Source organism: Salvia hispanica, chromosome 6 (assembly GCF_029641045.1).
Source record: "Salvia hispanica isolate PSC_SH4W2 chromosome 6, Shi_PSC_v1, whole genome shotgun sequence".
Taxonomy (NCBI): Eukaryota; Viridiplantae; Streptophyta; class Magnoliopsida; order Lamiales; family Lamiaceae; genus Salvia; species Salvia hispanica.
The window spans coordinates 40,524,787-40,551,361 of NC_142697.1; the positions used below are offsets into that span (position 1 = coordinate 40,524,787).

At 35.5% G+C, this 26,575-nt stretch overlaps 3 protein-coding genes, 1 long non-coding RNA gene, 2 other non-coding genes and 1 pseudogene across 6 annotated transcripts; 6 read left to right on the forward strand and 1 right to left on the reverse strand.

The window, feature by feature from the left end:
• Nucleotides 1-3,590: 3,590 nt before the first annotated feature.
• On the forward strand, nucleotides 3,591-6,432 carry LOC125207283 (Phototropic-responsive NPH3 family protein). Its single transcript, XM_048106559.2, has 4 exons — nucleotides 3,591-4,145; nucleotides 4,225-4,294; nucleotides 4,372-5,676; nucleotides 5,752-6,432. Exons 1-4 carry the CDS (start codon nucleotides 4,108-4,110, stop codon nucleotides 6,310-6,312), a joined length of 1,974 nt encoding a protein of 657 aa, XP_047962516.1. The 5' UTR covers nucleotides 3,591-4,107; the 3' UTR covers nucleotides 6,313-6,432.
• Nucleotides 6,433-9,371: 2,939 nt separating this feature from the next.
• LOC125208241 (cold-regulated 413 plasma membrane protein 2-like) lies at nucleotides 9,372-10,294 on the forward strand. The gene is made up of 2 exons (XM_048107823.2): nucleotides 9,372-9,582; nucleotides 9,673-10,294. Exons 1-2 carry the CDS (start codon nucleotides 9,416-9,418, stop codon nucleotides 10,103-10,105), a joined length of 600 nt encoding a protein of 199 aa, XP_047963780.1. The 5' UTR covers nucleotides 9,372-9,415; the 3' UTR covers nucleotides 10,106-10,294.
• A 3,199-nt stretch (nucleotides 10,295-13,493) lies between these two features.
• LOC125204943 (uncharacterized) lies at nucleotides 13,494-14,885 on the forward strand. Its single transcript, XR_007173672.2, has 2 exons — nucleotides 13,494-13,597; nucleotides 14,579-14,885. It is a non-coding gene; the product is annotated as an uncharacterized LOC125204943 (long non-coding RNA).
• On the forward strand, nucleotides 13,736-13,827 carry LOC125199034 (small nucleolar RNA SNOR75). Its single transcript, XR_007172505.1, has one exon. It is a non-coding gene; the product is annotated as a small nucleolar RNA SNOR75 (small nucleolar RNA).
• LOC125208745 (small nucleolar RNA Z105) lies at nucleotides 13,908-13,977 on the forward strand. Its single transcript, XR_007174224.1, has one exon. It is a non-coding gene; the product is annotated as a small nucleolar RNA Z105 (small nucleolar RNA).
• A 2,434-nt stretch (nucleotides 14,886-17,319) lies between the features above and the next one.
• Nucleotides 17,320-20,095, reverse strand: LOC125204308 (pentatricopeptide repeat-containing protein At1g20230 pseudogene; annotated as a pseudogene).
• Nucleotides 20,096-22,294: 2,199 nt separating this feature from the next.
• On the forward strand, nucleotides 22,295-24,395 carry LOC125204820 (CASP-like protein 5C1). Its single transcript, XM_048103559.2, has 3 exons — nucleotides 22,295-22,701; nucleotides 23,753-23,885; nucleotides 23,955-24,395. Exons 1-3 carry the CDS (start codon nucleotides 22,571-22,573, stop codon nucleotides 24,144-24,146), a joined length of 456 nt encoding a protein of 151 aa, XP_047959516.1. The 5' UTR covers nucleotides 22,295-22,570; the 3' UTR covers nucleotides 24,147-24,395.
• The last annotated feature ends 2,180 nt before the right edge of the window (nucleotides 24,396-26,575 follow it).

Consider the following 26,575-nt stretch of genomic DNA (forward strand, 5'->3'; position numbering starts at 1 on the left):
TTGATGATCATTAGAGCTGTGATTATGGTTTAGGGTGTAATTAATTAGTGGCTAAATTTAGCAAGTGGTGAGCAACCATTCATCCTATACGACAATTAGGCATTACTAATGTATCTCGTGTTCGCCCCATTATTCATCCTATTTCCTAGCTATATTCTCTTACATCAACGTGCTAATTAATTTTTTAGGAGGTTAATTGATTATTTTTATGATGTAATTGTATGTCTAGCTAGTTTGTACTATATACTAATAAGACACAACTTAAACACCTAATTAGTAAAATATGTCCGCGTTATAAGATGTGATGGATTTGACTGTGCTATCTTTTTAGTACTGTAGCATATCATTATGCATACACTACTTAATTAGTCATACCCAATTTTACTTAATGACTATCAATTATAAATTGGTTAGAAACTTAGAATTGTCCAATTGTTTAACAAAACGTTGCCATTCATGAGCCTGCACACAATACCCCCACTATAGAATACTCCTTCAATTCTTGTTAAATTTTTAAAGTTATAAATAAAACCTAATTTCTACTCTATTTGTTATGTTACTGACACATGTGAGTTTTTAATATGGAAACGACATTGTAGTGTTTTGTTGCTTTTGCAGCTAGTTTTAGCTATAAATGTATCTCATCTTTTATAAACTATGTTTATCTTTCACATAAATAAGCTTCTAACTCATCTTTTTTTTCAATTTGGGATCCATTACTTTCTTGTTTGTGTTTTGTGTTTTTAAGTAAATTAAATATATTTGTTGATGAAGTATATATAGTTTTATGGTGTAATTTATTCCAACAACCAGAAAATATTATGTTTGAACTTCGTATATAAAATGAAAACACGAGCATGAACGACAAATTTGAATTAAATTATACGAAATCATTAAATTATTCAATAAATGTACTCCGGTGTACATGATGGACTACATGAATGTATATTAATGCATCATGTATTACATTTATTTCGTGATTTTACTATAAAAGGATGTCCGGAATATTCATATGGATAAAGTTTAGTGGTGTACCCCTAGTGCATATATATCTGATTACTTTTAATATTTATTTAATCAACATACATAAGGATGAGATTTAAGGGGATGGTGTTGCATTGCGAAGGCATAAAATATAGTCAAAATCGTCATATTCTTTTGACTGGGTTCAATAGGAGTATGAGAAATTCAAAATTTTAGGCGTTGAGATCATTCTCCATTATATGACTTCCTAACCAATCAAAGAGATGATTCCTTATTTTTTCATCATTATTGTTCATTTCATCTTAGAGTGGTAAAACTATATCCATCATACATTACATAGATTTTCATCATACTTTAATATTTTTATCATACAACAAATTATTTTTCTATCATTCGATGAGAATAGTATTATTCATCCACCAAAAATTTCCATCATACACTAATATTGCACTGATCATACAACAAATTAAACAAAATTCCATCATACATTAATACTACATTGATCGTAAAATAAACAAATTTCCATCGTACACTATTTTTGTATTGATTGTACAACAAACAAATTCCTATCATATAGTGATATTGTATTCATCATAGAATCGCGTGGATTATGACTGCAAATTATGAAAATCGCATGATAATAAGAAAAATAAGATGTAAGATAAAGAAAGAATAAAAAAAATTAAGTAAATCAAATAAATAACGGCGAAACATAGGAACCATAAAAAATGACTGATTCTGCGACATTACATTTTTAGTTTTCTGTTACTATAAAATTATTGACAAATCACTGACACATGTTCAATTTATATTTATTATATCTGCAAATTTAATGGTTTAAAACTTTTACGGAGTACTTATGATGTACACTATTAAATTTAAGTCATGATTTAATTCACGTCTCATTAATACTTTTATAATGTTGGCCAACATAGCTTCATTTATTTTATTTATTGTTTTTAACATGAAAGGGTGACATTAATTATTAAATATTTACGGTCATATATTATACGAATAGTAATTCGGGTTTGTGTAACACATAGTGAGGTCAAGTAAGTATTTTAAATTTCAAAAAATAAGTGCAGTGGTATTTAATATATACCTACCAGAATGTCAGTATATTAATGCTGCAATAATTATGAAAGCAAGAAACGTACATAGGGTAGATATGCCTTCATAAATAGCAAGAATTAACAAGTGGGAAGAAGACCATATCTACGTTTCTCTATTTCAATTTGTAACAATTTTAATTTCAAAGTTGATACACAATCCACTTTCCCACCATTTCAAAATATCTTAATGTAGTTCATACAGTTGATGTGAAATAATCTACCCAACCTTTATCACGAAAATATGCTCTGCTGAGTGCATGCATGTGCACATATTTTTCCAAAGAGATAATTTTAAATGGGTAGTTATAGACTAAGGTATCTAATTTTACATTATTAATAAAATTGAGACATTAGTACAAAACTCTTTTCAGCAAGAGATTGCGTTCAGATTTTGCATGAGTGGATGAAAATTTCATTTAATTTTATTAACTTTTTTTGCCCTTTGTGGGATTCAAGCCTTGATTTAAAACTTGGCAAGTTAAATAAATGACTGGTATAATTTCAAACACACATTGTAAGTTTATAACACAGTCTGGATGTTTATTTCAACCCAATTTGAATTTTGAACATTACATACAAATTTTGTTCACTTGTATAATCTTGAATATAGTAGTGGATTTATTATTAATTATTTACTTATAGTATACAACTCACCTTTTTAACTTTTTAAGTTAGGGAGTAATTACTAATGGTTTCTCATTTATTTCTATAATGATTAGAAGAACTTCCGATCTATTAGATAGCGGCGAAGCGTCGCACTTCCTCCTCATCTACTTAATACAAACAGTTTCAGCACTATATTCAAATACAATTACATGTATAATACCATGAGCCTAAAAGTATGATGGATTAATTTAAAATGTAGTTCAGCAGGCAAAAAAGCATGATGGGTGTCATTATAGTCCTTTAATCTCAAATTATTTGTCCTAATAATTGTTTAATTATTTCCGATTAAGCAATGGAGAAAGTAATCAGGCCACGATGATTATGCAACACGCAGGATCCAACTTTCCAACATTTCAATGCCCCATCAAACTTTGTCATGAAATACTAATAGCAAAGGTGTCCTCTTCAGTTTATCATATTCTATTATCGACAATAATATTAGTTCATCATATCATTTGCGTAAATCCGAAGTAGTCTTGATTTCTCAATTATTTGGTGGAAGTTCCTAAACATGGGATTAAAGTGGAACACAATATCAAATAACTAATTCAACGCATTCAAATTGAACTAACCAAAATTGTTAAAAAAATCAGTGACAATGACCGACACGTAATTAAGTTCAACACCTGATCTTAATTCCTTATTTACAAACAATCACGGCAGCACTATCATTTTTTTTCCATTATCGGACCATGCAAAGAGAAAAAAAACAAATACGACATCGTTTGCTAAAACACCAAAAATGAAGAGAAAAAAGTAAATCAAATTTCAATTTAATTTAATCCTTATTTTGGGGTATATTATGTGGAGAGAGAAAACAACAGTTGGCAAGCAATGCAATATTTCTGTTGCTTGCTTTGAGAATAAATCATCACCATCTTCACCACAATCATAGCTGGATGCTGAGAGAAAAGAAGAAAGCGGAAATTCAAAGTCACTCTTCTTTTTTCTTCTTCTTCCCCCACTAACAATAAAGAGAGGGAAGATTCTGATCTGATTCAAGGAGAAAAGAGGAAAAGAGAGAGAAAGCAAAAGGAGCAAAAATTCAATCAATACAATTCCAAATCATCCATCATCTTCAAACTTCCTTTATCGATTTCTGCTCATACAACCCTCATTTGTCAATTGTCTTCATTTCATTTATTTTTTCTCCACTACCTAACTCCACCTTCAATCACCCCTTTTAGACTTCCACAGCAAACATAATCATTCCATTAGACTCAGAAACTCAAAAAGTTAAGCTCATTTTTAGCTACCATTTTCACCCCTTTTTCCACCTCCATGAATCTCGCTTGATTCATCATTCCAATCCCCCCTTTTTTGGTTGTTTCCATTGAAGAAAACAATGGCTGCTGAAAGACCAATCTCCAAAGGGCAAGCATGGTGAGCTGAGCTCAAACCCCCCAAATTTCAATCTCTTGCATTCCATCTGTTTGATTATATTTCTGTGCATACTTTTCAGGTTCTGCACCACAGGATTACCGAGTGATGTGATAATTGAAGTTGATGACATGACTTTTCATCTCCACAAGGTTAAATTCAGTGTGTTTTTGTCTTCTTCTTCTTCTCTGATTATGAATGAATGAATGACCATTGTTGGTTTCTGCAGTTTCCTCTGATGTCGAAAAGCCGAAAGCTTCACGAGATAATTACAGAGCAAGAAAACAGCCAAGAAGCTCTAAAATTAGCAAGAATCAGAGGCTCCTCTGAACCCGACCACAACTCCGACAACGACATTGCAGAGAAACAAGAAATCGAGGAAGAAGAAGACGACGACGCCCACTGTCACATCACGCTCCCAGATTTCCCGGGCGGCTCCGACTCCTTCGAGACCGCCGCGAAATTCTGTTACGGCGTCAAAATAGACCTCTCCGCCGCCAACGTCGCCCCCCTCCGTTGCGCCGCCGAGTATCTGGAGATGACGGAGGAGTACTCCGAAGAGAATCTGATTTCGAAAACAGAAAAATTCCTCTCTCAGTCAGTCCTCAAGAATATCAAACTCTCACTCAAAACACTCACCTCCTGCGAAGGGCTGCTCCCCACGGCGGAGAATTTGGGGATTGCTCAGAGATGCATCGAAGCTATTGCGACCAAAGCCGCGGCTTCGGATCCGTCGCTGTTTGGCTGGCCGATTAACGACGGAGTTACGAACAACAAGAATGAAGCTAATCCGCGAAGAACTACGAGAGGTGGAGCTGCGGCGGCGGAGTCGTGGTTGGATGAATTAGGTTTTCTGAGCTTGCCGTTTTTCAAGAGCTTGATTTTCGCCATGAGAGCGTTGGATGTGAGTGGGGAGATCATCGAGAGCTGCTTGATTCACTACGCGAAGAAGTTCATTCCTGGAATTTCGCGGACTAATCGGAAGCCGCCGCCTCCGTCGTCGTCTTCATCATCTGGCATTGCGCCGACGGAGAACGACCAGAGAGAGCTGCTGGAAACGGTTATCGCTTATCTCCCGAAGGAGAAAGCGTCGCGATCGGCTTCCAACGCCACGAGGTTTTTGTTTGGATTGCTGAGAACTGCGTATATTTTGAATGCCTCTGAGGCCTGCAGAATAACATTGGAGAAGAAGATCGGGTTGCAGTTAGAGCAGGCGACGTTAGACGATCTGTTGATTCCGAGCTACTCATATTTGAATGAAACTTTGTACGATGTGGACTGCGTGGAGAGGATTTTGAGCTATTTTCTGGCAGGAATGGAAGACAGATCTGCAATAGAAGGCGGAGATGAGAATACCAGCGTCAGATCTGCGGCGCTGATGCTCGTCGGAAAATTGATCGACGGATACTTATCGGAAATCGCTTCGGACGCCAATTTGAAGCCGGAAAAGTTCTACGAGCTCGCCGTTGCATTGCCGGATCACGCTAGGCTCTTCGACGACGGCCTCTATCGAGCCGTTGATGTTTATCTCAAGGTAATTAATTCAAAAGTTCTTATTGAAGTATAAATGTTCATTGATTTAATATCGTTGTGATGCAAATTGTTTCAGGCGCATTCATGGATTCCGGAGGCGGAGAGGGAGAAGATCTGCGGTGTTCTGGATTGCCAGAAGTTGACGCTAGAGGCATGCACTCACGCCGCTCAGAACGAGCGGCTGCCGCTGAGGGCGGTGGTGCAGGTGCTCTTCTTCGAGCAGCTTCAGCTCCGCCACGCCATCGCCGGAACTCTGATATCCGGCGATGGAGGCGGAGGAGCAGAGGGCAGTGAGGAGGAAGAGGAAGAGGATCACGAGGAGGAGAACGAGAGGGCAGTGGCGCTGGTGGCGCGGACGCCGGAGGGGAGGGGGACGTGGATAGCGGCGGCGAGGGAGAACGAGGTGCTGCGATCGGATATGGATACGATGCGGACGCGGGTGCACGAGCTGGAGAGGGAGTGCACCAACATGAAGAAGGCGATAGAGAAGATTGACAAGGTGGGGGAAGGAGGACACGTGGAGAAAGGTGGTTGGCGGGCCAAGTTTGGGTGCAAGTTCAAGACCCAAGTCTGCGATTCACACGAGCCCACCGTGGTCAACACTAGAAAGCCCAGGGCTCACCGCCGGGAACAATAAACCTTAAATTCTTGAGTTTATTATTGAGACTAGTTTTTATTCTTGACGACTCTCTCTTTATTTTTTTTGTGAATACAAGTAATTTATGAATGTGTTACTATTTTGGTTTTGATTGAATAAGTGATTTGTTAAAGTTTGTTACAAAGTATGATGCATGAAGGAATGAGTTTGGCTGGTAGTAGAAAAATAGATATGTCACTGCTTTTGAGATGTGTTTTCCAGTTCAAAAGATAAAGCAGCATATAGTGGGAGTGTGCCTCTGTTTATTTTAAAATGTGTGCTTGCAAATTTGGATGGTTGTTGGCATGTTGTTTTCTCATGGCAAAAGCCCCATGTTTTGGCCTACATTCCTCTACCTTGGGTAAGCAGACATTTGTGTTAGTTCACACAACTTACATGATTGGGGTAAATTTCATTTTTTGGGTCCTATTATCACAATCAGAAGTGAGTTCAGTTTGTAAGAAATTGAGAAAAACTTACTACTAATATAACCACTTTGAAATTTGGTGCAATCCTAATCTTTTACCAAGTATAGGACACGTCTCTAACAAAATTACGTTTTATGTCAAACAACTGAATTTCTTTTTGGAACATCATCCACGCATTATGGTGTCTCTGTATTAAGGGAACATGAAAACTTTGCTATCAGCTTTTTGCCCTGATTGAAGCAAAACTACAGCTCCACTACTATCTGATACTATGTCTTCGTCATATCCAAATTGAGCGAAAAAACAATTGTACGTCCTACATTTGTACTCTACTATACATTTTGTAGCTCAGTATTAACAATAGGGATGTACGTGTATTCCCCAATTTGTTCTTTTAAAAGAATCAATAATTATTCACTATGCCATTTGAACTCCCTAAGAGCATCCTTAACTCCGTCCCGGATTTGGGCCGCAAGTCCCCTCCACGTCATCATTCCCTCAAATTAGGGGTTTCAGGCCACAACTTTATTAAACCCCGCAGGTCACAACTCGGGCCACAACTCAGGCCACAACTATTCATTTGCACTATTCACAACATATTTTAATCGTAAAGTAGATTACGTTGAACAATTAAAACCGGAAAAATTCATTGTTCAGTCAGAAAATAGGAAAAGAAAATTACAAATCCTAGAAAAAAGAACTACATTTTCTTCATTTGAGCGCGAAGGTATTCGATCATCTCACGGTGCAATTCGAGCTCGTACTCCGACATTCTCGAGGTATCCCTCGATGTCAACTCCGTCAGCTGGCCCATCCGCAACGTAATACTCATATCCGACATAGACTCTGATATCTTGTTCAAGGAAGGATTGGGTGGCGGCGGCGGCATAGCGGAGTAGCTCGCAGTTGCCTTCCCCTTTGCTTTCCTCTTTGCCGCCTTTGTGCCCATCGGACGGCTTTCAGTACCAGGAGATGAGAGGAAGAAGTCCCCGTCTGTCACGTTGAGGTCGATTGGCGGACCTCCTTCGCTCGAAGTGTAGTGTCCGGCGGCGACTTTGGTTCTCTTCGTCGCCGCTTCAGCCCCACCGGTGTACTTTGGGCTCTTCTCGACAAGCTTCCAAATGTCGAAGTACTTGAAGTGCTTCTTCCCGTCAGCGAAGTAATCTGCCTTGGCCTTGTCCACAAGGTCCATCTCGCTGTGCCCGCTCGGCCACATCCGGACTACGTTAGTCCACTTGCCATTCCACTTGTTAATCTCCTTCTGCACCCGACCCCAATGCTTGCGTAGCTTCACATAGGTACGCTCGAACGAGCCTTCGGGTCGACCAGCGTTGTACTTATCTGCAATCCGCTGCCAGAACGCTTTGCCGCTTTGCTGGTTGCCAACCACAGCGTCCTCGGAGACATCGACATTGTTCTTGGCCAGCCACATTGTCTCCTGCGGACTATACTTCTTTGGTCCATCCTCATCGGCAACCTTGCCCTTGCCCCTCCGTGGAGCGGGCTCCATATCGCTGATATCGTACTCATCAGTGCTAACTTGCGATTCCATGTCCATATTGGTAGGCAGCCAAGGACTAGGCGTTGCATCTGGGTCGGGTGTCGACGGCACTTGCCAGTTCTGGGAGTTCATGAAATCGTCCATCTGGCGTTGGTCGCTGTTAAACCAATCAATAGAACTCAAAAAGTGTTGAAATGCTAGAGGATTGAGAGTGAGAGTTTGTGTGGAAAAGTATTAACAATGAAGCAAATATAGTGTATAAATAGAAAAAATAAATAAATAAATAAAAATTCGTGGAGACTTGCGGCCCGGTCCGAACGCAATTAACGCCGGGACGGGCCGCATGGGCTGCGGCACGGGCACGCATAACGCCGGCCGGGACGGGACTCGGGAGCGGCCCCGGGACGCAACTGTGTCCTCGGGACCGTCCCAGGCCGGGGCGCAAGTGGCTCGAACGCTGATTTCGGGCCGGGACTCGCGAGTTGCGGCCCAGCCCCGTCGCGTTAAGGATGGCCTAAAATTTTGTTGTGCGGAAGAATTGCCTATTCAAACAAATGGGCCCATATGCCATTTGCTATTGGAATGGCTTGTAGACGTATTTCATTGAACCCTATATTTCTAATTGTGTTGACTTATTTTGGATAACATATATTCTTAATCTCACTGTATTTCGTTTATCACTAGAATTAGTACTAAAATGTTATTATTTGTTGTACCTACCTATATTCAAATTTATCCAATATTCCTGATCAAAACTCCAACACTTTTCCTTTTGATCTGTTCCTAATGAAATCTGCTTGGATGGACGAAACAATAATGGAAATATTAAAATAGAATCGTATAATTGTTAATACATTGCCCAAGATATGCTCATACAACGAAAAAAACATGTGTATAAAATTATATACCCCTAGATGCAAAAATTAAATCAGATATAAGCATATTTGCATAACAAAAATTACTCCCCTACTACTACTAGTATAATTGAAGGTTTTTCGGATTATGAAGCATAACTATACAAACAGTTAGGATCCGTAAAAGCGCAGTGGTTTGTGCATCAAGTATGTGGCCCCCACTATCCTTCCCCAATATAAAGTGTGATGATTATTCTTCGTTTTAGAATCATAACACGATAGCAGAGTATAGTACTGAAGTAGTATCAAAGAGAGAGAGAATGAGGCGGATTGATTACCTATCGATGAGAGCCGAAGCAGAAGCCGCTGCATTGTTGGACGCCGACTTGAACGAGCTCAAGGCTGCCGCCACAAAACTCCTCAGCCACGCCTCCGATTTCGGCGCCGGCACCTCCTTTTTCAAATGGCTCGCCTCCTTCGCCGCCATGTGAGCTCCAATTGTTCAATTCCTCCTCCAAAGTTCGTCAATTAATTAAGATCTGATTGAATTGAAAATTTGTGGTTATATTAACTGCAGATACCTATTGATCCTGGATCGGACGAACTGGAGATCGAACATGCTCACCTCGCTCCTCATCCCCTACATCTTCTTCAGTTTGCCGCACTCGCTCTTCAAATTTCTGAGGGGAGAGGTCGGTACGTGGATCGCCTTCGTCGCGGTGGTGCTCCGCCTCTTCTTCCCCCGCCACTTCCCCGATTGGCTGGAGATGCCGGGATCATTGATTCTCCTGCTCGTGGTTTCGCCGGAGTTCTTCGCTCACACTCTCAAACATGACTGGATCGGAGTAGCGATTTGTCTCGCGATCGGGTGTTATCTGTTGCAGGAGCACATCAGAGCAAGTGGCGGATTCCGGAACTCGTTAACGCAGAGCCATGGCATATCCAACACATTGGGGATTATCCTCCTCTTGATCTTCCCTATTTGGGCTCTGCTAACACGTCTCCTTTGATACTCACACAAAAATGGACATTATTAGATTTATTGGCAACATTATTAGATTTATTATATTTAGTCTAATTTTTATTACGTACATACATCCATCAATACTGCCCATGAATTTTAGGTATATTGTCAAAAATATACCGTATACATATATGTATTGAATTTATTACCAAATTTACTAAATCTGTGAGCGTTACACTCGTTTAAAATTTATGCATGTTTAACTTTGTTTATATATTTACTCTGATTTTTAAGCATTAAAAATTGTTATTGATATTTTTAAGTTCACAATTTTTGTAAAAGTCAAAACTTAATTTGCTCGTTTGCTCTGTAAACTTCACATAAATTAATAAAATGACAAATTGTTCTTTGATTTTTCTTAAATTTATAAAATAAAAATCAATTACAATTTTTTATGTATTATATACAAACTTAAATGTATAAATAAAACAAACAAAGCTAAAAATGTATTAAATGAGAGTGTGATGTTCATGGATAGTGCTCACATAAGACATGTAGCATATAATTTCCCTATACATAGTAGTATTATCATAATGAAATTGTTCACCATCTAAAATATTGTAATCCATTCAAAATTGAAAAAAATATGAACCAAATTTAAAATCCATGGAACACACAGGATGTACACCAAGATATAAATAGTATTCCTGGTTATTCACGCCAAGATATTTTTCACTAGTTTCAGGTATGTTAAATAAATCTCTAAATATTTTCGCCCAATCACATTTTGGTTTTTCTATGGTCTCACCATCATTTCATTAAACTCTAATTTTATTTATAAATCAGATTTTTAGCTGATGGAAAGAGAATTTTCCGTTGATAATTTTGTCTCTCGGTGATGAACATAATAGGACGACGAGTATGATCCATTTGTTATAATTGCTTATAAAATTACCAGTAGTTAAAATCAAATTCTGTTTTAAACGATAAATTACGAAATTTTAAAGAATTTTAATTATCTCTTTGACCAAATTGTGGTTGTATACGACTATATGTCGATACTATTGAAGTGAAATTTTATTTAATCTATTGCTTGTTTGATTGCATTATTGTGATGCCACGTTTGAAAAGGTACTAGTGTATTGGCATGTCCAATTGGGTAGTGTTACTTACTCCAACTACATTTCTATTTGACCATATTTCAGTGTGATCTTTTATAGATAAAAGAAGGGCAAATGTTCAAAATGTGTTCTAAATTCCTAATCTAATATTGTTATTTAATGTTTATTCTCTAATTACTGATTGTTGGTTGATGATTTTCGATAAGCACATGTAAACATAAGATATTTTCATGATAAAGATCTTAGATTCATACATTTTTTAATTCCATTTTTGACAATGAGACATAAGCTTATTTTGTAGTAAAGTTTTGGAAACAATTTTGGAATGGTAGGAAACAAGTGATGGATACCATCACGGATATCACCTCTGTGAATTACCGGATGGAGCACTTGAAAATATATGGCGAAAGCCTTTTCGTGGCGGGCACGACCACCCTTACCAACACCAAAGATGTGGAAGATCTCATGGATATGTCGATCAATTATGTAGACGAGAAATATCATAGTTTTGACCATCTGATACCGGAAGACCGGGATGGGAGTGTCATAGTCATCGAAGCAGCATTGCCCTTCATTGCAGCAGATGATGGGATAACTATACGGTCTATACCATTTCGTAGCAGTAGACGCACATATGAGAGTACTATAATATCGTTTCTTGGAAGCAAACGTCTAGCGTTGGAATGGCGCACGGCCTTCACAACGACAACACCAGTTAGGGCTTCAGGTAGAGTTGTCGTGCCGGCGAGAAGCAAAGCTATAGTGGATTATGTTGGGATAAGGGGCAGTTGTCGTTTGCCTTTTGATTACCAACGAAGCGACATGTACTTCCTCAACCCCAATATCCTCGAACGTCGTAAGTTGAATTGCACTGATGGTTCTTATCATGGAGTCAGTTGTTATAACTTCGAATTTTGTATAAGATTGGTTTAGTCGATTTGAAGTTGAAGTTTACTTTAGTATTAGAATATTTTAATTTAGAAAACTAAAGATAACTATTCAAAATTTTCTCTGCTTTTACCATTTATTCTCCTCTCTCAGTGATAAGATTGCATTTGATTTGTATTGACGTTTTACAACTTTTTTGAATCTAATTAGTATATAATTTTTTACCATACAAATATATATTCATAATTATTAGTACTATTTTATAATGTGACTATTTTTTATAGCAGAATTATACTACTAGCTGATTTTGCTTGCTTGAAAACTTTTAAAAGACAAGAAATTTCTCCTACTCCATCCACGGATGTCCGATTTTTCCCCAATAAAAATAATTAAAGGGTCCTCACATCAATTAGTAATCATTCCCTAAAGTTATGAAAATAAAATAGAAATCAAACATAATTTTATACTCCAATAATCAATCCAATAATTATGGAATTGATGATAATCAGAGATTTTGATATTTGTAGAAGAACTAATTGCGTGATCAATATCACAGTATAACGAGTTGCTAATAAAATCAAATATTTTGTTTATGAAATAAATTGTTAGATGTAAATGAGGCAATGAGTCGATAAAAACATAAAATTTAAATGGACTAAATACAAATTGGTATTCCCTTGGTCTATTATTAGAAATTTCATTTCTTTTTTTTTTTTGACTCGGAGTATATTAAGAAAAGTGATTGAAAAAAAGTAGTAGAATGTGAGTTTCATTTATATAATTATATACTTCATATTAATTTTAAATGAAATGTAAGTAAAATTGGCTAGTAAAATGCGAGATCAAGTAATATTATTTATAGTATAAATGAACTAAGACTATATTTGCGAATAGACCAAACGGAATTACAATTGAGATGCCACTTTTCTTGTTTATATTATTTTTTTAGAGTAGATGTCACATTTAAATAATGATATGAAATTTTAGAGAAATACATTTTGTGTGTTAAGTGAAAACAGAGACGGATCTAGCTATATGTTAAAGGGCAAATGCCCCCTCCAATTACCCCATTTCTATATAAAATATGTATTATAAAATTTATTTATTCTATTTTTTCATTAAATGCTCCTCCTAAAACTCTTTAATTTTTACTCGTAAATTTTTTGCCCTCGTCCGCCCCTGAGTGGAAATATACATATTTTTTTAAATAAACTTAAAAGAAGAGTAGACATTGTCGTTTTTATTTTCAATTACTTACCATGAATGTTATTTTCAATTGTAAACCCATGTTAAATCTTAATGATATAATCAATAAAAATTACTCCTACTACCAGATAAATAATGTTTTTTTCTCATTAAGAAAAGCAAAGAAAGTTTTTAAAGCTAAAACCTGAATTCTGTTAGTGTTGGGCCGAAGCCCAGTGGAGGTGAATTAGGGCAAAAAGGAATGCCATTATAAGTAGTACCTGCATCTCATTTCCCTCTGCCATCAATCATTCACCGATTCATGCTATAATCTCCAGTTTCAGGTACTTTAAATCAATCTCTGATTTCTCTCCAATCATATTTGTTTTTCAATTATCTCCCCATCATTTTCACCATCTCGGTAATTATCGAATCCATTTCGTTTTCCCCTTTATAAATCGTTTTTTTTGATGAATCGTGTTTCTCGGTGATGAACAAATCATGATGACGAGTCTGATCGAAATCCATTCGTTATTACATCGTGAGGACAAAACGAGGCATTTGTCTGAGAGAATCTCCATTTCACACTCTTCTTCCTTCGATCTCTTCTGTTTCAATTCATTTTTTATATTTTGGTGAAGTTTATTCTTTTTTGGGGCATAATGAGGATTTCTTATTAGTCTGAAGTTTGGTTGATTGATATATAACCTCCTACTCATTCTGAATGCCCCCCATTCAATTAAATAATTTTTCTATTATACATTTTATTTTGTTGACAATTTAAATCGAAATTTCGAATAATTTAGTTTATTTGTTTCACATTATTTCACGTTTGAAAAAAAAGTACTCGAGTATATGCAGGCCCCAATGGCCAATGTTATGGCTTGTCTTGTACTCGACCCAAAATTGTAATGATGTCTATTCAATCCTGTTTCAAAATAAATTCTTAATTCCGTATATTGTGGAGTAATTTTATAGGGGTTTACTATCTAATTATTTCACATAAGTTATTGTGAATTGTGGCAATGATGAGAAACTCATAAATACTATAGCTTGAGATGCTCTCTATAATCCTTCTCATTTTGTTTGGGATTGGGAGGTAACTGTGATTATTTTTCAAGCACTTTTGAGCCATGGTCAAATTTTTATATGTTAATTATATTTCGATAAAATTAATAAGTACAGTATATTCTTATTGTTACCAGATGTTAGTCAAGTGTTCATTAGTTTTTGTTATTGAATGCTGTTACATTTCTGGGAAAGTGAAGATAGAGAAGGAAGATGGTGGATGGGTTTCTCATCTCTCATTGTACCTTTTCTTGTAGGTGTTCATCGTTGCTTGATGATCAAATACGATGATCATCCGAGCTTCATCTGAACTCAACATTGTGTTGAATAGATTCTTGTTTTATTATCTTTTATTGCTATAATTTTTATAGTTCACCAGAAATTGGCAGGTGTTTAATGCTTCATTGTGTGCTTAGACCGTTGAATTTTCTGGTATAATCAAGTGTTCATCGTTGCTCTTTAATCAAATCCTTATGATTTATGAGCTACATCTGGACACAACATTGTCTGTCATTCTTCTTAGTAGAATTTCTAATACTATTGATTTTAGTCCTTAATATAAAATCTGAGTCGTCTGTTATCTTTTAACAAGTAGTAGGAGTACTAAATCTTGCCGTATTTAGTGAGATTTATATGGAACGTAATTATTCTTAAATATAATACAATTAACATGAAACCATGGTTTGAGTTGGGGCCATTTGCACGATTGGTTGAATTCAGAATTTGTACACAGTTATATTAACAGTGTCAGTACAAATAAAATATTTTACCAGTGATTATAACTCATCGACCTTCCATATTTCTTCTGTTTTCTCTTTCTTCTAATCGATTCTAATTGAGAGAGGGCTCTCCTTTTTAGGGTTTGGTAGGTTAGTAGTAGAGGCGGCTTCTTTTTTATTTTTCACACTATTCAATTAGTTTTAAATTCATTTTTTGTATTCCATTTATATTGTACTTATCTTTTTTCACTTTATTTATTTGCCGATCATTATATTCATATATTATATATTTTAAAGTATTCCAATATAATTTTGTTAGTGATACAAAATATATTCATTTTTCCTAAATAATATATTTTTTTAATCTTTTAGTAGTTATTATTATTAATATGTGAGAAGTCTATTTAATATTATAATTTTTTTTGAACCTATAATTTTTTCGTGCAGTATTGGAGTATTAAAAAATTATTGATATTGATATTGATATTTAAATAATGAAATTTAAAATTTAATTTTATAAAATTAAATCTTGAGTGAACTACATAAAAGGTCTGTTTGTGTCACTGCATGCCCCTAGAGGAAAAAAAAACCTCCTCACAATCCTATTTTTAAATATAATCACATATCGTATATCTGTAGCTATTTTTAGGACCAAAATGCCCAAAGTCCTGAATGGTATTTTTGGCAAACCCTAAATTCGTTGACATGAATTTTGTCACATTTTTGCCAGCAACTTCTTATGTGATATCCTAATAAGTTTTGGTACTTCACACGTGATTAAAATTTTGTCCATATTTCTACACAAAAAAAACTTCTTATATTTCTCTATTTCTAGTTAGTGGTAACAATATACGAGTACTACATATATCATGTAGGAAATTCATTGAGAAACAATAAAAATTATGGAAAAATAAAGTTATTTATGAAATAAAATCTGAATCAGTAATACATAGAATTAAAAAAATAGTATTTCATATTTTATCAAATGATACAATAATTATTTTCTTGAAAACATTGACATTAAAAATATTATTTTGTTATATATCATGGAGCTAATTTGTTAATCTAAGCCTAATTTTAATACTATTTTATATTTATTGATATCTTATTGAGAATTTTAATTTAGTTTCAACTGAAATTTTTAACATCATATGAATATATAGGGTTTATTAATAATAGTATCTAAAATTAAGACCATGTAAAGTTATAAATTAATACTGCAAAATTGGATATTTTCATAATAAATAAAATTGATCGATAAATCAAGGTATAAAAAACAAACAAAAATTAGGAAAAATAGAAAACATTAAAAAAGTATAAGAAAATGAGTCTTATGAGGAAGAAAGGGTCTCATTTTATTAATTTCATATTAATTAATGCAGTTAATGATAAATGTATATTATGAAAAAAATTAGAAACTGTAAATAATGATAAAAATGTTCGAGAAATGATAAAGTACCAGAACTTATTAGAAAATTACATAAGAAGTTTCTGACAAAAATGTCCGAGAAATCACGTGTCAACAATATAATGGAATGACAAAAATGCCCTTTTAGGCCTTAAGGGCATTTTAGTTAGAAAAAACAAGATATGTGATTATGTTTAAGGTTAGTTTTATGGAGGTATTTTTTTTCCCTAGGGGCCTGCAGTGAGACGAACGGAAATGTTAGAGACTTTTTATGTAGTTCGCTTTTAAATCTAATATTGAAATAAAGAAACAAAGTGAAGGATGACAAAAGGAAAGAAGAATGATAATTTTGAAATAATATCAGATTTAGTACATCACTGAAATAATATCATATTTAAAATGTAAAAAGATCAAATTGCCCAAACAGCCTAAAAGGGTATTTTCGTCACGAAATAGTGAAAAATGACCGTTTTCGAGATAAACGTTTAGTCCAGGGTTGTCTGGGGATATTTTGAAAGTTCAGGGTTCATTGGCTAGATAAACGCATAGTCCATGGACTATTTTTGTAGTTCACTCTTTATTTTATTACCAGTTATGCATTAATTTTTCTGCCGTCCCATATATTCCTATTTTTATGGAACGGGAGGAAGTACTTAGTATTTTGCAGATGTGGTATATGTGGAGGTTTCTCTGCCAAAGAATATCGACAATGGAGAAAATGTGTCCTTTGAAAACCAGGTTGCAATGATTCAGAGGGTGCAGGTGCATATGAACATTTATTTGATTGAATGATTTAATTTAGAGTTGACATAGAAAAGAAGGGCCCATGCATCTGCTTGTTTACTAAAGAGAAACATTATGTACAGTTACTTGCACCTTCTTAGTGGAAGCTTATACATCAAAATTCTTTTCTTTCACAACATTGGAAGCTTATACATCAAAATTCTTTTCTTTCACAACATTTTTATCTCTCTTTTCTCTTGTTTATACAAGACACCGACAACAAATTGAACACTCTAATCTGTATAGTGATGCTATCAGCTTACATAAATCACACTGAGTTTCAAATATAAAGAAGTAGAGACTACAAAGATTGAAACCTGTCACTATTTGGTAGCACAATTGCCAACCAAGAGAAATAATACGAAAGGACACACATAGTAGTCAATTGCAACCATATACCTGCATCCTCCGCGCTCTCATCTTCTGGTGTTGTGATGACGATGATCCCACCAACTCAAGGTGAGGCAGCAGCCACAACCAAGGTTGAGCACGCAGCTCCGATCAGTATATAGCTCATGCAGGTCCTTTGGATGAATCTGTAAATTGCATAAACTCTGAATAGCCCATTACAGTGTTGGAGAAACATCATATCATGCGTGTACACTACTGCACCAACAGTCATCAGCATAACAGATGTGCCAGCTTAATGCACAATGACTACATATGAAGCATTTGCTAGCTTCACCGTATTTTGTACATTCTCCTCCTCACTTCTTGCCTTCTCCTAATCTCTCTACTTCTCTTCACTTGATCTTTTACCAAAAGTCTCCACAGGAACATAGGCCCCCTTCAAAATGGTGAAACCTTAAAGAATCCCTTACAATGATTTGTATACCTATGAATTTTGCTATAAACTTAATGGTGTTATGACAATCTCCACAGATCCTCAAGTTCTTGAAGACCCTAATGGATGATTCACCTCTCAAATTGAGTATCCCAAAAGCAACAGCCAGCTTTTCACTATGATTACACAAACTATCCTCCTGTTCTTCTCCATCCAAATCTTGTAGAACAAATTCCGTATTAGGATATAATCCTGCTAATTTCATTTTCACACGTACATCATCCAGAAACTTATAGATGTCAGCGCTCTTATCGTTATTTTTATCACCAACAACAAATGTGTGCACCCTATTGTTTACTCGAATCCAGCTGCAACCAGGCACTTTCCTGATTCCTCTGTCTCTCATCAATCTCCTAACCTCAGAGGCTTCACCCCACTCTTTGGCAGTAACAAGGATGTTGAAGAGTAATACATAATTTCCGGGGTTGTTTGGTTCTATCTCAAACAGTCTTTGCGCAGCAACACGCCCTAGTTCAACATTCTTATATATCCGGCATGCTCCAAGCAAAGCACCCCAGGCGGCTGCAGTTGGTTCTACTGGCATTTGTTGAATGAAATTATGGGCCTGAACTAAGCGACCACCGCGACTGAGAACATCAACCATGCAAGAATAGTGTTCTGCATCAGGTTCAACTTGATGGTCTTTCATCATTGAATGAAAAATCGATAGTCCCTCGTCTACCATCTGTGCATGGCTACAACCAGATAGAACACCTGTGAAAGTAACAGAGTTTGGCTTCACTCCTGAGCCAACCATCTCATTAAAGAGTGATAATGCTTTCTCTCCTCTCCCATGCATTGAGTTTGCAATAATACATGTGTTCCACGCAACAGTATCCCTCGATGTCATTATACTAAAAAGTCGATTGGAGGCTTCTACGTCGCCACCCTTGGCATATATTAGCACTAGAGCGGTACTGGCTGCCAGATCCTCCGTAAAACAATGTCTAGTTATATATCCATGGACCTCATTTCCTCCTCTCCATGCTTCTAAAACAGTACAAGCAGTTAATGCGCTTGTAACTGTGATTTGATTAGGTTTGCACCCTAGTCGTTGCATGTCTCTAAGCACCTCAAGCGCTTCTTCTGCTTTTCCATTATCAGCACAGCCAGAAATGACTGAGTTCCAGGAAACACGATCAAGCTTGACTCCTCGGCTTCTCATGCGATGAAATGTATCAAGTGCTTTCTCACCCTCACCATTTGCAAAATACGCTGACATAATAGCATTCCACGACGCAACATCAGGTTGTGGCATGCTAGTAAACACTGATTCAGCTTGCTTGATACTCGAGCAACTCGAATACATATCGACCAGAGCACTACTCACAAACTGATTCTCTCCCATCCCATTCTTGAGAGCAAAACCATGTATCTCACGACCCGAATGCAAATACTTCAAGCGCGAGCAAGCAGGAACCACAGAGGACAATGTCATCGAATTCGGCCTAACTCCACCCACAACCATATCACGGAAAGCATGAAGCGCCGCCTTCGGAAGCCCACAGTTGACACAGCACGAGCAAAATGATGTCCAAGTAATGACATCCTTGATTCTCAAATCTGCAAATACTTGCTCCCCACCAGTAAAGTACTTGCATTTACCATACATATCAATCAGAGCATTCCCTATAAGCAAATCCGAGCTAACCTTATACTTCAAAGCATCAAAGTGGACTTCTTTCGCCTTTGACAAATCCCCTGAAATCGCACAGGCCTTGGCAGCAGCTAAGATAACAAACTTATCAAGACTTATCTTTCCACTGTTTTTCACTTCAGTGTAAAGCTTGGTCGCGTCTCTACTTCTTCCAGTCTTGGTATAAGCTGAAATTAATAATGTCCAAGACTGCACATCTGGTTCGGGTATTCCGTCGAACAGTTGGCGGGCACGCTCTAAATCTCCCAAGTTGATAAACTTCTTGATGAATGTAGAATTTAAATGTGACGGGAGACCAGTGGGTACTTTTCGGAGCATTTTATTGCCAACATCGAGCGAAGAACAAGTAGAAGCGCCGCTGCCGAGATTGATCTAACCCATCTCAGACTGAATGCCAATTGAGCTCAAATTCTTCATGATCATGAATGTTTTTTTCTTTTTGGTATTTATATTTTGTTTAATTCATGACACGTGGACTATGGCCTAAAATTGTTGGTTTTTGGTTGGGCTTTTCATTGATACGGAGTACTAATTAATTTTTTCTTTTGGCCCAATATAAATTATTGTGCTATCTACTTAAGACCTTAAGTTGAGTAGTACAATAAATTCATATAAAAAAATTTATTTAAACAATTTAATTTAATTTAAAAGAAACCATATAATTTTGGCGAAAACTCCTATTGTGAAATTAATTTAAAAAGTGAGTCTAAAGACTAAAGAGAATGACCAAATTCATAAGTAGGACTAAGTTGCTGGTTTCATACAGAATATTTACATATTTAATATTGTGTCCACTTATAATAAAAATAAAGTTTTAGAAAAAAGAAACCTATATTTAAAAATACTAAAAATAAACACTTAACGGCCGAACATGCCTTAATAGCACTACTCTATATTTTAAGCCGATCCCTAATAGTACTATATAGCATTCGTAATTCAATATATTACTATAAAATTTGGTGAATTTAATGAATAGACATAGGTAGGGTAATTAGTTATTAGTAGGGGCCAATTGTTAGCGGTCGAATTAAACCCCAATTTCAACTTTGTTATAAAACGTTTGATAAACGAATCTAGCAATAGCATTAGGAACAATGCGCCACTACACTAATAAACTAAATATATATACAAATAATTTCAAACTTTAGGGTATGTAGGGTATATATCCTCCAAAACAATAAAGCTACGGTGTATATTAAATATTTGCTTCCTACAAATTTAAACCACTAAAAAGATTCTCCTTTCATACTTCACTACTTCACTTGTGGTGTATATGAATATTATCTTCCTCCCTTATTCTATTTCATTTTGTACAAGTGCTTCCTTTTTCCTTTTTGTGAAACGAGTTATTTATTCAAACGGAAAACATGAAGCTTTGCAGGGAATTTAGTAGTAAGATTTAAGGCGTGAAAGAGAACTATGTATACATTTACGCGTATGTGATAAAAATAATAATAATAACGATAATTCTAATACTAATATGGAGTACTATTAATAATATTTTGTATTCTATGTAAATTTTAATAATTGTATCTTTATTTGTTATATAGTACTCCCTCCGTGCCATGTTAACGGAGGTGTTTCATTTCTTGCATTCGTTTTGGAAATCTAAGAGTAATAAATAGTTAAAGTGGGGAAAAAATAAAGTTTCTCTACATCATTTTCTCTCTTCCTTTACTTTTTTTTCCACTTTAATTATTTATTATTTTTATTTTTCTAAAACGAGTGCAGAAAATGAAACGTCTTTATTAAGAAAAAGATTCACTTCCGATTATGGGGTATTATTTGAAAATGGATGGTGATGTAGTTTTGTAGATGGCTAATTAACGTTTATATTTTGAAGGAAATGCAGTACTATATCATTGTACCCTATCTAAGCTTAAAAAAATTGAATTTAAATGAGTTCCATCAAAATATGTTAAAAAGGAAAAAGTGGGTAAATATGGATTTTATGTCAGTGTTTCAGTGTGTCCCTTTCAAATCCGACACATGGATATTATTATGGAGATGTAAGATGTTTATTTGATTATTATGTTCATTACAATGATAGAAACATTCATTTAACATGACACAAACATTCATTAACCAATTTTTCTCTAAAAGGGAGAAAATTGTTTATCAACGATTATTGCTGGTGGTTTCATTTACAGTATGCATCAGCATCATGGAATATAATACTACTATAGAAAGTGAATAATTAAGGAATAATAAGGTTTATGGTTTGAGGTTGTAAATGATGCCAGATATTACTAAATCAAACTTAATTACAGTATTTGTTTAATGCGTAAAGTATTAATAATATCGCAATCTTGTGCAAAAAAGTACTTTAATTAGTCTACAATCAATGGATCAAATCAATAATAAAATAATGAGTATATATGACCACGACCAAGCCCAAATTTATGTAAAATTGAATTTGAATTACAAGTGTATGAGCAAGTCAAATTTATTAATAATTGGAAACTCAGTATTAAATGTTAATAATTATGATATGAATTAATTTATTCGGCATTAAGGAAAAGGAGAGAAAATGACTTTGGAAAAGGCCATAACTGCACGACACCAATTGCGCCTCTCAACCAATCTCCATTTCCCACTTTGAAGAGTTTATAATTAACTTTGAATTTTGAATTATTTAAAAAACTGAATAAAACGCTGATCGATCATAATTCTCAACTCTCAGAAATTGATGCCTTTTACCCCTCCTCCAAAATTTCCTCCTTTTTTTCAACAAATTTGATGAGAAACGGCTCATGGCGCGGGCGGAGAATTGAATGGCTATCTATAGAGAGAGAAAGAGAGAGGAGTTGTATCTAATTATCTACGAGGGGTTTATGTATGGAAGAATTGCCGGGGGCGGTGGGCACCAGCGCCAGTTTGGCTCTCAGATTGGGGCAGGCCGTTTTCGCTATTGCCTCCTTGCTTTTCATGTGTTTGGATGTCGAGTTCTACAGTTACACTGCCTTCTGGTAATTCTCTCGATTCTCTCTAGATTGTTTCTCTGTTTCTTCTGGTTTTTGTTATAGTGATTGTCTCACGTCGCAATTGTGCTGTATCGATGGTGTATAGATATCAGTGGCTTAATAAGTTAGTATCTGATTTCTTCGATTGTGTTAATTGATGAGAATTGCAGCTTAGGGATTTGGTGTTTCCGATTCTCGACGAACATCGTCTTAATTTTAGTCTCTCTCTGCCCCTTTTGTGTCGGTGGCGAATAATTGGCTGACAGCTATCGTTTTGACATTTTTGTGCGGCATTATTGAGAGTGGAAATTGATGGTAATGGTTGTTCCACATAGGGCCAAAAGATAGGAAAACCAAACTTTAGGGCATACATGTTTTTGAGGGGGAATGTTCTTTTTTATCCCTGCTGTGCTACTGTTGTTGGAAACATTTTTCTTATGATGAACTATGATCATCAGATTCATCACTGTGTTTATCCACTATTTATATGTATGCACCTTGGTATTTAGTGGCTGATGGTTTCTCTGGTCATCAAAACAATAACACATGGTGCAATATACCTACCACTTTTGGGTTGCTTAAGGATGGATGAGTGAGATTTTTGGCAATGATATGGAGTTAGAAGTTAGAACCCCACCATATGTAGATATTTTTAAGTGTGGTTTGCTCCTTTTCTCTGCTTTGTGGCTAGAGAAAAGTGGGCTTCCGCAGTAACTTTAGTTGATTCAATTGTCCAACAAGAAGCTGTGGCAACAAGGTTTTGAGAGATTTAATTGAATAATGTGTCTATTCCATGAAGGGGAGCAACTAAGAGAGAGCAATTAGTTCTAGTAGACCGTTTACTCGCCAAGATGGACTTTTGTAGTTGAACTCTGCTCTAGTAATAAAATTGTAGTCAGACTTATCAGTGAAACTGTGGTGGCACTGGATCTGAATGTAGTTGAGTCTATTCAAGTTCACTTGAAAGCATGATTTGCTTCATCTTTGCTGTTAGTTACCTTGATTGAAATGTTGCTCCCATATATATGTCTTTTAATTGTCTAAATTCTGGTTGCAGCTTCTTGGTAACGATTATGGGGTTGGTAATCCCGTGGAGCTTGACATTGGCAGTGGTGGATGTGTTTTCAGTTTTCGTTAAACGCCCAGCTCGTCAGCCTGGGATTCTCTCAATTGTCGTCATAGGTGATTGGGTAAGCATCTCATCGTATGATACGACTTCATCATATCTAGTTACATTGAATAACAATGTTATTCTGTAGGTGCTTTCGTTTCTATCGCTGGCTGCATCTTGTTCAACTGCAAGCGTGACTAGCCTTCTGCTTGCTTCGGGAGGATTCTGCGGCGTAAAGTTATGCACGAGATATCAACTATCCGCAGCTATGGCCTTCTTATCGTGGTTCCTATCCTTATCCTCCTCACTCTTCAATCTATGGCTTCTTCCATCTCTCTAATTTATCCACACACATCACATATATGAATATATGTACAGATCAAAATGGGACATTTCCTACAAGAATTTTGTTTTCTATACTTGATCCCAGTTGGTAGTATTGTTCATTGTAGTGTTGCAACTGTACAGATATAGTATGGTACATGTAATAAAGAGAGTGGAATTATGTAACTTTGATTGGAAAGCAGAATTGTCAGCAAGCTTTGCGTTAAAATGCAGGAACACACATGAACCAAGTGTTAATTCTTCATTACTATTCTAGGACTTCATTTTTGTCCCTTCGAAAAACATGGGCAACAATAGATAGGCGGATGTAGACGTTTTTGTCTTGTTTTAGTAATAATGGCTGATATTGAAATAGCCATATGTCAATCTCACTTTAATTTGGTTTTTTTCTTAGTACTAATTGGATGTCGGCAGATTATTTTATTAATTGGTTGATTAGCTCTTTGTTTTGAGCTGTTTATAATTGTGTTATAAAGATGTTTTAACAAACTTCACTTTCTAGAAGTGACTAGTTCGAATGTGCGAATAGATTCAGTATTCAATAACCATATGAAAAGAAATGGCATTCATTTATTTGGACGGCAAGTGAGCGGGGAGAGAAAAACGGAGAGGTAAAAATAAATAATTATTGTTTTTTTTTTTATGAAATTGATTTTGTAATGGGAATGGTATTTAAAAAGGTACTACTATTAAACTTCTTTAATTTTGACTAGGATTTTTACATTTTCTTCGCACAAAAAGATAAAATGTTTTTTTTGTGTCCTTTTAAATTTAGTTTTTTTTTTCTCTTGAAATTCAATACTTTTTTAAGAAGTTATATTTACCTTGAGAGAGTATAGGAGAATTACTATATTTTTCTCAATTTACCTCTTATTTTGTGGAGACGTTCTAACCAAAAAAACATGTTATATTGTTATGCCTGGTCAAAACATTGTTTGGGAAGCTTAATCTTTGGATATTGATGTCACTGAATAGTACTATACTCCATGAAGAAATGATCGTAATAACTCTCAGAGAGTGGCAGACAAATTATACAAAAATAGAAGTTATTCCATTCGTGTATGAAAAATAGTCTCATTTATGAACGACATGAGTTTTAATAAAAATTGGTAAAATAAGAAAATTAGAAGGAAAAGTAAATTAAGATTGAGCGTTAAAGAAATAAAAGATAAAAATAAAAGAAAGTTTTAAAAAATTTATCATATAAAAGTACAGACATTTATTTGATTCATACCACTTTGGTGACTTACCACTTAAACAGAGAAAATATTTGTCCGCATGTGTTGGGCCTACAACTTTTTGAATAGTGTAACTTAATTTAAAGTCATAGAATCTGAGTTTGGACCTCATTTCCGCCAAATTATGTTTTAGTTCAATGGAATGTTGAAGATGGGCCTCAGCCCAGTACCAACTGTGTTTGTAACTTAAATCCTGTATTTTTTGTACCCCATCATAGTACTAAAAAACATTCATAATCTGAATAACCAAATTAAAATAAACCGAAATATCAAATTCGATTCGAAATTTTAAGAATTTCCAGATAAGATCATATTCAGTTTTCTTCAAGCTCGGGCCGGCCCCTAACGTCGGGCTTCCAAAATAAACAATCTTTGATAGTTGATACCAAAAGACATAGTATTAAAATTGAATTTGAAGTAGAAGAAGATGATGAAGTCTTACTACATAACATAATAACATTATTGTTGGGACATGGAGGTTGCCGGTTGGTGAGGCTTCCCAAAATACCATCGTATCAAACTGCATTTAATGTAACAAAGTCGGGGGGGTTTTCAGATGCATTAATATTTCTCAACTACTACTATTTTATAAAATTTGTGTGGTGCTGTGGAAACCAAGACTAAAAAATTAATAATTTATTAAACACGAATGCAGCAAAATGTTTGGGCCACTGGGTTTGAAGTTTGAATGAATATGAGATGGACATTCTAATTTCTCAATTGACAACTCATGGATGGAGCACACGTGCATGCATGTATGCGATTGCGACCCACATTAGATCGTGTCCTCTTCTGCACAGGCAAAAACTACATTTTTTTTCATTTTAAATTATTAAATGTATATGTATGCTTCTCCGTCGAGATCTAATTAAAAGCTCTTATTAGTTAGCATTAATACATCCAAGTGCTGTCCTAAATAATTTTCTCCGTTTGCTTGATTAACTTATGTGTATTAATTAGGGATGATTAGTTAAGACAGTGAATCCATGTCGGCGTATGATTACGAATTGATTAAACTGAATTTTCAGTTACATTACTTGCAATATTTCTAATAAAATGACAACACCGAAACAGTTGACTGATATTTTTTTCTGTTCTAATGAGAAGATTCGAAAGATCCATCAATTCCTCGCATATGGAATCCTAGTTGTATAGTTCAAATCAGTTTTGGCCTTTGGGTGGAATT